The 16,819-nt window shown below is 32.5% G+C and overlaps 1 protein-coding gene across 1 annotated transcript in view; it reads right to left on the reverse strand.

Annotated features, from left to right (window-relative positions):
* Positions 1–16,819, reverse strand: part of LOC143249182 (irregular chiasm C-roughest protein-like) — a 233,103-nt gene that overhangs the window by 87,258 nt on the left and 129,026 nt on the right. The window contains exon 2 of the mRNA XM_076498641.1: positions 15,237–15,418. Coding sequence (XP_076354756.1) covers positions 15,237–15,418 — 182 coding nt within the window. The remainder of the gene's footprint in view (positions 1–15,236; positions 15,419–16,819) is intronic.

Here is a 16,819-nt window from a genome sequence, read left to right on the forward strand (position 1 = left end):
ACAGAAAATTAGGACATTCAAAAGGGCATAAGAAAAAGTCGGGATAACATATAAAAATTAGCAGTAAGGATTTTAAAAGTAAATTAGGGGTAAACAAAATGTTAAAATGTGGATAGAACTGCTTTAAGGATGACAAAGAAAACCTTGTATCTGACGGTCATGACTTGGTTATCAGGTTATTAAATTTTACTCTTTCTTCAAGTTTTACTGATGAAGACTTAAGCATGTTCCTCATCTTGAACAATTAATAGATGAAAACAAAGTTCAAAGACAATTGCATAAATTCTGATATTGTTAAAATAAATTGGGAAGTTTAAAGAATGATAAGGCTCCCGGGCCAGAAAATATTTCTCAGAGGGTTTTTAAAGGAGTTCAGGCAATGAATATGTTAACTATATGCCACAATTGTTTGTATGTTTTTGAACAGAAGACAACCACATACTGAAAATTAGCTAACAAGACTTTTGTCCTCAAGGGAAGTAGTAGAAGTTGTTCCAATAATTATAAAATTTATTCGTCTTACAGCAGTTGTGGGAAAAGTTTAGGAATGTCTGATAAAAGATACTTTGTAAAGTTATTTAACAAAGTTTAATATTTTGTTGGTTGTCAACATATTTTCATTGAAGGAAAATTTTACCTTACAAATCTTTTGACATGTCTTGGAAACGTTATTGCACATGTAGTTGAGAATAAGGATGTAAATATGGTGTATATGAATTTTTCAAAAAGCATTTGACAAAGTGGCACATAAAAGATTTGTAAAAGAACTTATCTCTACAGATGTGGATGATAAGTTAACTAATAGGATAGAAGAGTAACTTGATGAAAAAGCAGAGGCTTGCTATAAATGAAGTTCTATCAAACTGGTTTAATGTTTAAGTGGTGTGCGTACCTCAAAGTGCAGTCTTAGGACAATTGCTCGTTTTGATTTATATTAATAGCATAGATGAAAGAATGGTAAACAAATCTTTAAATTTGCTGCTGATATCAAGATCTTGGGTTTGCTGGCTGTAAAATGGATGCACCTCTTTTACAAAAGGACTTAATTCATTTCATGAGTTAGGCAGATAAATAGCAGATGTGTTTTAATTATAAGTGCAAGATATTTCATGTGGGTCATCATAATTTGAATTATAAGTTTAACTTGCGTGGAAGTAACCTTAACAGTGTCATTGAAAGAAAAGGAATTTGGTCTAGTGGTTGATCAGTCTCTTAAGGCATCCAAGCAGTGTGCTATTGCTGGGAGTAAGGCAAAGAGGATCTAGGGTTGTATCCAAGAAATATTAAGTATAAGTCTAAATAGATTAAAATTATATTGTATAGGTCAATGGTTAGACCACATTTAGAGTATTGTAGTTACTTTTGGGTTCCTTACCTTATGAAAGACATTGAATTTTTGAAAAGGGTTCAGAGCAGGGTTACTAAAATTGTATGTAGGACGGAGAGGTTGTTATATGAGAAGATATTAATATCTTTAAATTGTTTTTATCTTGAAAAAAAGAAGAGTTAGGGGGATGGATTTGATTGAAGTGTTTGAATTTGTAAACGGTATGCATAACGTTGATACATCAACGTTGTTTATACTTAACAGCGAGAAGTATAGAACTAGGGGAGACAAATATAGATTTAAGCAAGATAGAAACCGTCTTCAACCAGGACAATTTTATTTTTCAAATAGGATGACTGGCCCATGCAATGGGTTGTCTTCGGATATTGTGGAGGCAATGCATTTGAGTGACTTTTGAGGAAAGTTTGATAGATGTATGAATGATAAAGGCTAGCCTTAAAGCTTTTAAATAGTTGTAGTTTTGCTTAGAGGATGGGATAGTCGAGATGGACCAAAAGTTTTTTCTTTTCCTTAAGCACCATATTATTTTATACAACACTGATGTGTGATACGGAGAGATAGAATTAAACAAAATAACTAGTTTTCACAGACATCAAATGTTCATCAATTAACATGTTTGGTTTAAATGTAGAATCCTTTATTCACCAATAAATAAATGGCTAGATATTTCGTTAAGTAATGATGGATAATTAGTTAAGACATTATGACACATTTTATCCGAACACCTGAAGTATTTTATGATATTAATAGTCTGTAGAAGAGAATATGTATAAACCAAATAAAATGGTTTCATTTATTCATTATGTGAAGCCTACTTGTGTAAAATATTACCTTATGAAATTTGTCTTTGTGTAGTGAATAAAAATGAATAACACTTCTGACAGAAATAGTACTTTCAGTTACATATAACAGCACAGGCTATATTGTGTGGGTAACTTCAAGCTTAATGCATGTAAACATTTTAACTTTTAGTTTCGTACATACTCATGAAATGAAATAACTGGAGTTGACATGTTTATTTGATCTTATTTTTGAATAATATCACTTTTGTATTGGTGATTTTCATTTAAAAGTTTCTCATTAGGGCGATTGTAAAGAGCTTCTAAATGAAATTGGTTAAAACGTTTCCGCATAATAAACTTCTATATACTCCGAAGAAACCGAAAATTCCTCCTTCTTTCTCGCTATTTATAAATAGACTGTTGATTTCCTTTCACAAGTTCTCGCACTTTTTCAAGTATATATTCACGAGTTTATGATAAATGAGGCATCTTCTGCATTTTAAACAACAAACATTTTGCTGTTTGATCTGTCTACTTTTTACGTAAAGATTTTTATAGCAAATGCATGCAAACTCTGGGATCTGCTTCTAGTTTTCGAAAAGTATAGACACGCAAGACCTTATGTACCAATATATGCATGCAAACAACTAAAAACCAATAACAGTATTTCTGGCAGTGGATTTAGTTACACTTTATCTTCGTTTTTTATATTTCTACACAGCAGTTCAGGACCAACTGCAGTATTGACTGATTTTGGAATATTTAACAATACGAAAACTAGAAATATTTAATAAAAAGTCAACAATTTCGGAATCCTAGTCTTTCCTTTAAGCTTATGTCAGGTGACTTGATCAATAGGCGACTAGAAATAAAAGAACGGGTTTATACTTGCTAGAAAGAATAACAGGCATTAGAAAACATAGACGAAATTTACAATTTCCTTTACTTTCAACATGCCTCAACGCTAAGTTTGAGAGTTAAAACCGTTTTAAGAAAAAATAAGGTTCAATAATAGTGGTGGAAAAGCACAGAAAGGCCATTGTGTAGTTTTCTGCTTAAAAACAAATAAACGTTTTCTACGTTTACTTTTCTTTTATTAAATCATTATGTTTATTTCAAGAAGCCATACTCAGCCTCAATAGAATTAAAACTGTTTAAATAATACTACTTAACTAGTTAAATAATTCCTATTGATTTTGTGTATAATTTATAGTGTTATTATTACTATCAGACAGGATTTGGCGGTTGCAGATTTTGGATCTAGCGAGTCGTATTTAGAGATGTACACTACATTTTATGTTATGGTTGCATTATAAGACTGACATTTTAACCCTAAGCGTGAACAGCAGGTGGTAGATGCTGCTAACTGATTGCCATCCCTGGAAATTAGAGAAGATGGTAAATAGACCTAGTAGATTAGTTATAATTACAAAACTCAAATACGCGTTATTATTAATTTGTGATTTTCAGTGATTCAGTTATGCTATAACTTTCTAGTTCCGGTAACTAATATATTTCGGTTACCTAATTTTCACTAAACCAGAAACCTATTGTTTAGAATGTCTCTAGAATGCTTTAACTGCTACTACAATGTAGCCACAACTGTTACCAGACAAAATACACCCTTTATAGAAAATGATAAATAAATGTGTGTCAGCTACTATTTATTACAGAATAACTTACGTACAGACGGTATGGACTAAGAACAGCAACTACTTTTCAGCCGTGCATAGAAAATTCGGAGGTTCCTGGTTCATATTTCTGTTGTCGCGAAATCGCGATCTAGGAAGTCAATACAAATGGATGATAAAATTGTAATTTAAAAAGTTGGTCCAAAACACAAATTAATTTTCTCGATAAATAAAATGACAAAATCAAGAAAAAATTAGTTCTACGGCAAAATGGTAAGTGAAAAAGTTTAATCTTTCTCCTTTTTTCTCTAGATTTATATGGTATAACAAACTTAAGGGACAAAAATAGATATTATTACCTATACGAAACTGGAAAAGGAAATGATTTACATAATATATATTCAATTTTATAATTTCATAAGTGCAGGGCACAGATGTGTCTAATCTGTTTGCATTATTAAAGCATTTATATTCAGGGTGTCCCAAAAACATGTATAAGCACTTTGACTGATAATAACTCACTCAAATTTTCTTCTTTTACAGGTGCAACTGATTTGAAGTAATAGCAGAAGCAAGACTAAGCTATGAAAAAAGGAAATTTATCTTAAAATGTTACTGGAAGTGCGAGACGTAGCTGAAGAGCAAAGACGGTTTAGAAGGGAATTTAAAACAGATCCACGAATGCGACTCACCATTACTTGCATCAGAGATAAGTTTGAAACAAATGGAACTGTTCAAGACGTTCATAAAGGGAATCCTGGAAAACCGCGGTCGTCCACCATTTCCACACAAGAAGCAGATCTGTTTGAAATTCTCCACCGATCTCCAAGAAAATCTGATCGGCAAACAGCTCGTGAGATAGGAATACAAAAATTGAGCGTCTATCGCATACTGAAACGCACTCATTGGAAAAAATTATTCCGGCATTAGTACTCGCCCTCCTGACCGGTGAGTTGAATTTTGTGAGTCTGGCCTGGCAAAGTCTGCAGAGAATGCACAGTTTCCAAACAACATTGCCTGGAGCGATGAGGCCACATTTAAGATAAATGGCTCAGTTAATCGCCACAATTGCACCATCTGAGCACCTCAGAACCCGCATATTACGGTTGAACACCACATAATCTTACCAGGGGTTACAGTGTGGTGTGGATTGTCAGCGCTGGACGTAATTGGACCATTCTTTTTTCGAAAACACCGTCACTGATATCGTTCATCTGAGCTTGCTGCAAGAATCTGTCGTGCTTCGAGAGCAATTTGAAGATGAGAAGTTTTATTTCCAGCAAGATAGAGCACCTCCTCACTACCATCGTAATATGAGGGCCTATCCTGACTAAAATTTACTGAACAGGTGGAACGGGCGAAGAGGTAGCATTGAATTTCCCCCACTTTCACTAGACCTCACACCTCTGGACTTTTTTAAGGGGATATGTCAAAGAGGTTTATAGCACAAAACCTGCAATAATCAATGAACTGAGAGCACTAATTGAAAGAGAATGCACCCAAATACCAAATGAAATGATTCGTGAAGTTTGCAATTCCATCTGTCCGCTTTATCAGCAGTGCCTGGATCAAAACGGTTATCAATTCAAACACCTGCGATAAATCAAAAGATTCTATACTTGACTTCTTAAATTTGAATTATAAAACCTAGATATATCTTAAAAAAGACATTGTATTTATAATCATTCAAAGTGTGCATACATTTTTGGGACACCCTTTATATATACACAAAGAGAGAGAAAGAGTGGGAGATATTAACTTATCATATAAGCATAACATACACGACTAGTTTAAAAATAAGAAATCCCAGTTATTACTCATGACTAGCTTCAATATTACTGAATATTATGCAGTCAGCAATGTACAGATATCACTAATCTGTCTCTAATCATAAGAATGAAGCATTAAATTAGATTTGCAGGGGTTTGTTGCCAATTCCTGAAGCAACGGGATCTTTCATGCCTAAAGGCCTTTCTCTCTTATGGGAAAGAACGATAATTTATCTCGTTATATTTGTACATTGACGATGCAATCACTGTAAGGGGTTGCTCTAACTAAGAATAAACCGAACTATAACAAGATGAGAACTGACGTTTCATTTAGAGCTTAGAATATTATAAATTTACAAAATGTATTATTAAGGATGGACAATATCCTTTAGCAAGATTGAAGATGAGTAGTAACAGTATTCACATGAATATGTTTATCACGAAAAGTAACGAAATAGTTTGATATTTGCATTTGTTTATTGATTCTAACGTTTGATTTATCATAGAAAGTGTACTACAAGCTAAACCACAAATTTCTTCTATATTTTTGTAAAGGAGGATGTGTATGTCTGTCTAAGTTCAATTCCAACACGTTTTTAATAATTTTAGCGTTCTTCTAAGAAATACTTAATTGAGTACACTATTCTTATATCGGTGTAGTGAATATTTAGTGTATTATCTTCATATCGACATACAAACGAAAGTAGGAACGCTTATTTTTTACACCATTTCCTTCATCATTTTTATGGAAGTGATATTAAAACAAATACGTAAATAAATATGCTAAGCAAATTTTTAATCTACAAAACACGATGATTTAAAGAAGATGTTAATTAAGATGGCAAAATAATAATACCTCTTAATATTGAAATAATATAGATGAGATGGAACTCGTTTTCGCAGTTGAAACGGCTCCAAATGAAATATCTGTTTCAGGAAATCTAATGGGAAAGTAATCGAGACGGTGTAAAAGGTAATCCCTGCTTTTCTATCGATTTTTCAGCATGAAAGCCGTTCAAGTTCATTACGCGAATGTACTGCTTGAATTAGAAAGAGAAATTGAGCTGCTTTGGAAAGCAAAGGAAAAGTACCAACCTATAAACTATATCTAATGAGATTTTGAATGAAAAACAAACAAACAAACTAGCATTCTATTTTCTGAATGATTATGGAAAAAATTCAGACATACGCTGAAAAAGTAGAGGACAAAACCACAAATACCAAAAAAGAAGTCGCTCTAAAACGTTCTTATTTTTACTATTCTATATTGTTTTTAGCTCAAGCATCAGTATACTACTTTCTTGGTAATAATTAAAACAGCATATTTGCAAATCCAATTTGTTAATTTCAATTTATACACAGTATACTCAACTAAAAAAAAATGTAAAGCTATGTAAAAGTCAAGTTTCCAAGTCATCACTGCACATTTTAGTCTGAAGTTCATTTATTAAGGCTATTACTACATTAAGACAGAAAAAAAATCGGATTAATACGGATTAACATGTTTATATTATTATTTTTTATTACCTGGATATTTTGATAGTGTCACAACAGAATGGATCGGATTAGCGTGTGCACTTCAATACTTTTCATATTTAATTATTTAAACATATTGAAAATGATAAAGAGAATGACTCGGGTCATCACATCCGTTTCTTTAATTTAACAAAATTAACATCTAAATTAGCTGCATGCTAACACCTTTTACAACAATAATATAAAAGAAACGGATGTGATGACCCGAGTCATTCTCTTTTCATATTTAATTATTTAAACATATTGAAAATGATAAAGAAAATGACTCGGGTCATCACATCCGTTTCTTTAATTTAACAAAATTAACATCTAAATTAGCTGCATGCTAACACCTTTTACAACAATAATATAAAAGCTACGGATGTGATGACCCGAGTCATTCTCTTTTCATATTTAATTATTTAAACATATTGAAAATGATAAAATGAATGACTCGGGTCATCACATCCGTTTCTTTTATATTATAGTTGTAAAAGGTGTTAGCATGCAGCTAATTTAGATGTTAATTTTGTACAACGTTAAAGTCCTTTGAAGATTATGAAGTTTATATAGTTATTAATATATCCTGCTTTACATGTTGAATATAAATAAACAGATTCATAAATTTGTGATAAAATACTAAAAATTAATCAAAATCAGACTAAGCTAAAAGTTTTACTTGAATAAATTATTAATAAACCTCTCATAGAAACCAAATTACACTGGTCTATCTTTACCAGACCTAATTTAAAATGTTCATACCTAAACATCAAATGCAAACGTAAATAAAAATCACATTTAAATTAACATAAAAGTTATTTTTACAATGTGAAATAAACCATAGAAATTACATAATAAAAGGGAAGCTGACGAGAAAACTGAGAGGTAGTTTTCTTTTCATTCCTTTTCACCAAAATAATCTTTTTTACTTTACTTCTTCACACACATACCACCAACATATTCTCCTACACGATACTTGTCAACAAAATAATCTTCTTTACTTTACTTCTTCACACACATACCACCAACATATTCTCCTACACGATACTTGTCAATAGAATAATCTTCTTTACTTTACTTCTTCACACACATACCAACAACATATTCTCCTACACGATACTTGTCAACAAAATAATCTTCTTTACTTTACTTCTTCACACACATACCAACAACATATTCTCCTACACGATATTTGTCAATAGAATAATCTTCTTTACTTTACTTCTTCACACACATACCAACAACATATTCTCCTACACGATACTTGTCAACAAAATAATCTTCTTTACTTTACTTCTTCACACACATACCACCAACATATTCTCCTACACGATACTTGTCAATAGAATAATCTTTTTTACTTTACTTCTTCACACACATACCAACAACATATTCTCCTGCACGATACTTGTCAATAGAATAATCTTCTTTGCTTTACTTCTTCACACACATACCAACAACATATTCTCCTACACACGTTACTTGTCAACAAAATAATCTTCTTTGCTTTACTTCTTCACACACATACCAACAACATAACACGATATATAATCTTCTTTACACTTCTTCACACACATACCAACAACATATTCTCCTACACGATACTTGTCAACAAAATAATCTTCTTTACTTTACTTCTTCACACACATACCACCAACATATTCTCCTGCACGATATTTGTCAATAGAATAATCTTCTTTGCTTTACTTCTTCACACACATACCAACAACATATTCTCCTACACGATACTTGTCAACAAAATAATCTTCTTTGCTTTACTTCTTCACACACATACCACCAACATATTCTCCTACACGATACTTGTCAATAGAATAATCTTTTTTACTTTACTTCTTCACACACATACCAATACTTGTCAACATATTCTCCTGCACGATACTTGTCAATACTTGTCAATAGAATAATCTTTTTTGCTTTACTTCTTCACACACATACCAACATCATATTCTCCTGCACGATACTTGTCAATAGAATAATCTTCTTTGCTTTACTTCTTCACACACATACCAACGACATATTCTCCTACACGATACTTGTGAACAAAATTATATTCTCTCCATATCTTGTTTAAAATATATGATTCTCCATTTTATTTGTCAAAAAAACACTATTCTCCACATATTTATTCAGAAAATCCGATTTCATCCTTCCTTCTCAATAAAATACTCTTTTACAAATATATTACCTGAAGTAAAAGCATGAAAATAATATAAATATTCACACAATTTAACTAATTGTATTAGATATCTCGTGAGTTAATAAATAAAAAGTCACGTAAAAATGATAGCTTTTGCAAAGCAAGCTTCAAGAAGGAAACTTCAGAGTATTTAGTTAGCACTACCTTTTGAGAACCGTTGTCAAAATACTTCTTGAAAGTATTTTGGTTGTTTAAATTTGGAGGATGAGTAACCGAATGTTACTTGATTTAAAAAAAAAAAAAGTTCAATCATTGGGAAAGCTGTATTAATTGGGAGAGTTTATAAGTGCATTCAGTGTCAGATGATTGAATTATTCAATCATTTGGGAGAGTTAATAACAGTGTAGTGTCACGTGATTCGAGAATTTGCTCACGATAATAAACGTTCATGTAAACAGTGCTTATTTTACAATATCGAAAAATTTTACGAATTATATTTAAATAAGCAAAGAAAATACTTTGTTGGCTTAGTAACAACTCATCTGCACAGTTTGTCTGTAAAGAACACACAACTACTTTATTTTCATTGAATTGGCTAAATTCTTCAGATGTAACATAGAGATACTGGGGAAATATTGAACTATCCTGTCTGCTAACAATAATGCGAAATTATTATTGTACCTTATCAGGTCAATAAGGTTTTCCTGTAAACTGTCCCACGAAATTCAAAGCCGTGGCAATTTCTTATGCGATTAAACATAACTACTAGTAGCTATTGATAAAACTCTGTTATTTAAATATCTCTTAAAAACACAAACATACCAGTAAAAAGCAAACAAGTGTTAGGTTTAATCATGATTGCAATTGTCTTTAAAATCAATAACACGAGAAACAATTAGAGCATGAGATCGAATTAACAATTATTTTATTAAAGGCAAAATTAATCACTAATAGTTTGTGATTATTTTGTATGATATATATATTTATAGCACTTAACTATTTTTCCTTTATCTATAAGTCTTGTTACACATGTAACGTCTCATAAATCAACAAAATGTTAAATATATAAATATTATAAGTATGAGGGCATATACTTCATCGGCTTGGTATGGCTTGGTGGTTAAGGAACTCGACTCCTACTCCGAGGTTCGCGTGTTCGAATCTTCTTCATACCAAATATGTTGACCCTTTCAGCCGTGGGAGCGTTATAATGTTTCGATCAATCGTTGGTAAAAGAGTAGTCTAAGAGATGGCGGTGGGTGATGATGACTAGCTGCCTTACCTCTAGTCTTACACTCCAAAATTATGGACGGATAGCACAGATAGCCCTCGTGTATCTTTGCTCGAAATTCCAAACAAACCAAATAAGCACTGTGATTCATGAAAATATTCAGAATTTTAAAACCAAGTTGCGTGGAATAATTATTATAGCATAAGTACATTATATCATAGCATTTTACAAAACTGAATTTTTTGAAATTTTTTGGTAAACTAAACAGCCATTTGTTCCACAACAAATGTATAAAATGTATTGAAACACCATAAATCAAAAGGATGAATTACTTAGTCAGTGATGGACTATCCTAAAAAGTAATCGCTCTTTATGACAATCCCGCGTTGAATTTTGTAACAACAGCTATTAACTGCTGGAATAAATAGCAATTCCTTTTCTGAAACAACTACGACGAATGATTACGACGAATACACTACATCACACGTGATCCACACATTAAAACAGAAATCAATAGAACAAATACAAAAATTAAACAAGAAATTAAAAAAGTCAGAGAAAACAATTGGCACAACTTCTGCAAAAACTTAGAAAAAACCAAGAAAAATCCAAAAGAATTCTGGAAAAAATTCAAGAGTATTGCGTCAGACAAAAACACAAATCACATGTTACAACACATCACACACAACAATAAAATCGCAAGGACGGACGAAGAGAAAGCTGACTTATTAGCTGACTATTACAAATCCGCTTTTAGCGATTTAAACTCAGTAGATTTCGACACACAACACCAACACCATGTCAACAACTACATAAATGCAAACCAAGCTTCATTCTCACCAGGATTTCCCGGAGAGACACTAGAAGCATACTCAAATTCAATCAATAGAAAAATAACCATAACCGAACTAAAGATTAATATCAAAACTTGAAGAACACTTCCCCCGGACATGACCAAATACCAAATATTATTCTCAAAAAAAGTTCCACTCTCCTACTACAACACCTCACAAACATCATGAACATTTCATTAGCGACAGGGTATTACCCTGACACGTGGAAAAAAAGCCATCATAACAACGATCCCCAAGAAACAAACTAACAGAACAAATCCAGATAATTTCCGCCCCATCAGTCTGTTAAGCTGCCTTGGCAAACTGATGGAGAGAATTATCTCCAACCGTCTCCTCCATTTTTGCGAATCAAACAACATCCTTCCAGAATCTCAAAATGCCTCCAGAAAAAATAGACAAACAACAGATCACCTCACACGACTCACCGAATCAATATACAAAGCTTACAACAACAATCAAGTAACCATCGGGGTATTCCTAGATGTCAAAAAAGCATTCGACAGCGTTTGGCACAATGCCATCATATACAAACTAAACCACCTACAAATAAATCCTACGATAGTCAAATGGATTTCAAATTTTTTAACCAATAGAACAGCACAAGTAAAAGTCAATAAAACATTATCCAAATTGTTTAATATAACGGCAGGAGTGCCCCAAGGATCAGTCCTCTCTCCACTTCTTTACATAATTTTCGTCAGTGACATACCTTTTCCAAATCTAACATACACACACAATTCACAATACGCAGATGACATCGCAATCTGGAGCACCTCCAGAAACCCAGTAATGGCCATGTCTCGCGTACAAGAATCACTAAACAACGTCTCAACATGGAGCAACAAGTGGAGGGTCGTGTTAAATCCGACAAAAACACAAGCAATCACCTTCTATAGAAAACTAAAGAAGCAAAGAAAAATCTAGAAAAATAAATCTATCACTTGGAAACACAACCATCAACATGAGCAAAAACATCACATTCCTTGGCGTCACTTTCGACACAAAACTAACATGGAAAAAACACATAAACAATATACACTCATCAATAAGAAAAAAGGATTTCATATCTAAAGACTATAACTGGTAAACAATCAAAATGCGCACCGAACACCATTATACAAATATACAAGGCTTACATCCGTCCACTAGTAGAGTACGGATGTCAAGTAACATACAACATGTCAAACAACACACTCCAAAAAATCCAAGTGCAACAAAACAAAATATTAAAATCCGCATTCAGTTTACCATCTTTTACACCAACAAATTATCTACACCAAATTAGTAATTTACCAACTATAAGAGATAGAATAACAGAACTTTCTATGAAATATTATCGAAAAGCAGAAAACAGAAACAAACTAACGGCATCACTACACAAATTATCAAGTGCACCAACAAAATACATATCACCATACAACATATTTCAAGAATCACAATCCACTCAACAAAGAGTCTAAATACATAAAAACTATGTTATTAACATGAATTCCTTTTTTTTTTCAGGTACAGGGCACACGACAGGCAAAACTTTCGGCGCCTGTCGGGTGAAAGTGGGTTTTCTCGGGGTACTCCCGTTTCCCCCCACATCAAAATCTTCAGGCATTGGATTTCTAGATCCCAGCCCAGGCAACCTTTTTGCCAGACCCAGAATCGGGCCGTTTGATTTGATCTGAACTTGAATGAATTACATTCATGTTCACATCTACCCAACTTTTTCTTTTCGAGACAGGTCCCGACCTTTCCTTCTTTCCACTGCCACCTTTGCCTCCACCCAAAAGACCATTTAGTGAGACATTCCCCACCCAAAAAGTCAAGAATAATAACGATAAATAATTTATTAAAATAATAATAATAATAAAAAAACCACCACTTAATCCTAATAACAATTCACGAAAGGGGACGAAGAGGAACTACAAAGTTCCTGAACACCCCAGTTGGAGAGAGAACTCTTCGGATTTCTCTCTCTCTAAACTGAACCCCTGCCACGTTAGTTTAGTTTAGTTAAACAACTACGACTCTAGTTATTTTCAGGTGAGGTCCTTTGTCATAAAACGTTCCAAACTGACCGAAAATGTGGGCTAGCCAGAAAAACTGTAACGTTTATTTGTATAAGATCATTGTCTATCATGAACAATGCTAGAATGTTTACGTTAACATCAAGTTTCCTTAGTTGTTTTAGCTATTACAAGTTCATTAAATTGAAACTCACTAAAACAGACACACATTATGACACTACTCTCATCACACTTTGCTGTTCGTGTGATGCAGTAATATTTCATCCATGAATTATGCAGACCTTACTAATAAGGGTTCATAACATCACATGACGTTAGTCGATTGTCCTTCATTTCGATTTCGGCTTTGAAAGACCAATAAAAGGTGTTGCCTTCTACTGTTAACGGAAATGAAAACAATTAGCTGCAGCACATTTCTGAGCCCAAGATAATGACGCTCCCTATACGTAGTGACAAGTACATCTGCAATTTTATTTATAATTGACTTTCTGGATGATGGGTACAACATCAGATTTAGTTTATCAAATCTAATTTTAAAATTCTCATGAACTGAGGACTCCTGGTCATACTCAGATCTTTTCCATATTATTAATTTCAGTTGTATTTCCTTTCATTGGCATGTAACTTAAATTGGACTTAGGTAAATTTGAACAAACTAATTGGTTGTCGTTGGAGGATGATACGTAGTTTTTAAACACTACATCACAGTATGTCATGTTATTAACAGACACTTTCAGTGCGGATTCATCCATTATTAATTAGAGGTTTGGTGTTTGAAACATTTGAAAAAAATGAAAATAAAATACTATTGACAAATGTGAAACTTTTCAATTCCAAGCTTGCACACTGTATTTGTGACGGGTAAATTATTTCAGTGCATTATTATAAATGAAATTAATAGACACTTACTGTTCAAAAGTTAGTTTTGAAACTTATAATGGCAAAGTAGGGTTGAAATTCCTGTGCATTTTTGCACTCACTTAAGTAAGCAAGTAATCACATTTGTATTTACTTGAGTCACGGTTTGCAAGTGGTATTCTTAGTTAAGTTGTTCAATGCTGTAATTCAAATAACATATTTTTTGTACACCTGTAAATGCTACAGCTGCACTTTATATAGTTAAGTCTGATGTTTTAGAAATGCTTGTTTAACAAGACAATCTATCAGATTCAAATTTATTTTTGATGATAGCCATACTTTTATCTCTCATGATAATTAATAATAAATATTTTTACGCTTCATTTATTTTGAATTGATAAAACACTTCTGATCGAATGGAGCACTGGTTTCAAATGGTTAAGTGAGTTTTTGTTTAATAAAATCCGGTGTAAAAGCTTGGTTAAAATGTTTGCAGGAAGACTTAGAGATTATTATCTTGTTTTAAAATGAAATAATATTATTAATGCATGTGGTATTATGACAAACTAAATATATAACTCAATTAATTCTTTATTATACGTTTTGAAAATCGCGAGACGATATGGTACTGAATAACTATGCTTAAAAAAAATAAACAAACATTTGCTGCACAGGAAAAAACGAAATTCGTGTGAAAAGTAGGTTTTGATGATATACAAATATTAAGTAAATAGTTCTCTTTTTGATGTGTTATGCAAACAATTACAGTGATTAAATTTATGTGATTTGCCATCCATAAACAATATTCTGTAAATAAAAAAATAACATTTACCAATGTTATTTTGTGTTGCATTAAGTGTTTCAACTGGTCATCTATATTCCACTCTGTTGATGTAGAATGCATGATTTCTGAATACGTCAAAACCAAATAAGCAAAAATAATCTAAAATTAGTAATAAAGTTTAAAATCTTAACCATTGACCTAGTGTGGCTTGAATCAAGCATGTCTGCCTTATAAATATAGTCTTTCAATATATCTAATTGGGGTTTTAAATTCAGGGTTATCACATACTGTTCTGTCACCAAGATGCCTCACTCGACAAGGAAGGTAAGCTGTCTTTCCTGGTGTAGTTGTGATATTAGTTGATGTTCCACTATCAAAATAGGGTTCAATATCACCATCAAGAATGTTACGTTTCAATGACCTGGTCTTGTGAAAGTGTCGAGTCCTAGAGAGTTGTTGAACCCCAGCACCTACGTAAATAAAACAAACAACATTTTGTGTATAAGTTAGAACATTAGTCACATCTTCCTAATTACATTTGTAGTACATTTTCTTCGTGTGTTATAAGTTGAAATCAAAAGAACCTATAGCTGTATTCATATCGTTATCCTAATGATACGTTTATACATAAATATATTTCTCAGTGCAGGATGTATTTTTAGATACATAATAAAAGAAGCCATGCTGTAACATAACATTGCAAAAGAAACTCAAAACTGGTAAACTTAGTGAATTTTGAATGGTAATACTCTTCTTTAATTTCAAATTAACTTACAGTTCATATCATATGCTACTAAGTTAAATACTGTGATCCATATATGTGTTAATGAGAGTTAAAGAGTTAATGTAAGTTTTACAAGTTGACTATTAATTTATTTAAAGAAGTAATTTGTATCAAAGAGAACAAAAATCATCTCACCCTCTTCACTGTAAACAGTAGTCTTAACAGGATTAAAAGTACTGAAACATGAAAGAATAATGCTTCTACTACGAAATGTAGTAATTGTTGGGGAAAGATTGAAAATGCCTTCGGTGAACATGAAATTCTTTCATGGGTAGAGTTTCAAATATAACAAATCAATTCACGTTGTCCAACTAACAGTGAAACAGCTTGAATAGTAGCTCAATCTATCAGCAACACAGCGTGAAGTAATTAAGCTGGAGCCTGTATTTTCGTAGTAAGCAAATAAGTTAATTAAAGTAAGTAAACTGTAAATCGTAACAACTATTTCTCAGCAAAGAAATATAGCGAAACTCATGTTTTGTGTTTTAGTAACCTTTTCAATCAACATACCAAATTATTTAATTATATTAGTTAAGTCATTAAGAAAAATTCTGATATCTTCTCGCAATTAATCACTATGAGTTTTATTTTCTTCTATTTTTATGAAATGTTTAAAGAATAATAATTATAACAATATAAATGTAATGATAAATTGATTGCATCCTCTTCCAGTTTAACTATATTTTTGTTTTTTCCAAAAAAAAACATTTTATTTATAAATTAATAACGATATTAAATAGAAACCAACAATAAATTTGGTTTGGTTTCAATTTCGCACAAAACTACAAGAGGCTATTTGCGCTACCCATCCTTAATTTAGCAGTGTAAGACTAGAGGGAAGGCAGCTAGTCATCACCACCCACCGACAACTCTTGGACTACTCTTTCACAAACGAATAGTAGGATTAACCGTCACATTGTAATGTCCCCACGGATAAAAGGGCGAGCATGTTAGGTGCAACGGGGATTCTAACCCGTAACTTTCATATTACGAGTCAAGCGCCCTAACTATCTCGCCACGTAAGGCCTCCAACGATAAGTATGAATGCCTTTATAAGTTCTGGTCTAGAAAACAGGGAGCTAGCTCA

The sequence above is a fragment of the Tachypleus tridentatus genome, chromosome 4, assembly GCF_004210375.1.
Source record: "Tachypleus tridentatus isolate NWPU-2018 chromosome 4, ASM421037v1, whole genome shotgun sequence".
Taxonomy (NCBI): Eukaryota; Metazoa; Arthropoda; class Merostomata; order Xiphosura; family Limulidae; genus Tachypleus; species Tachypleus tridentatus.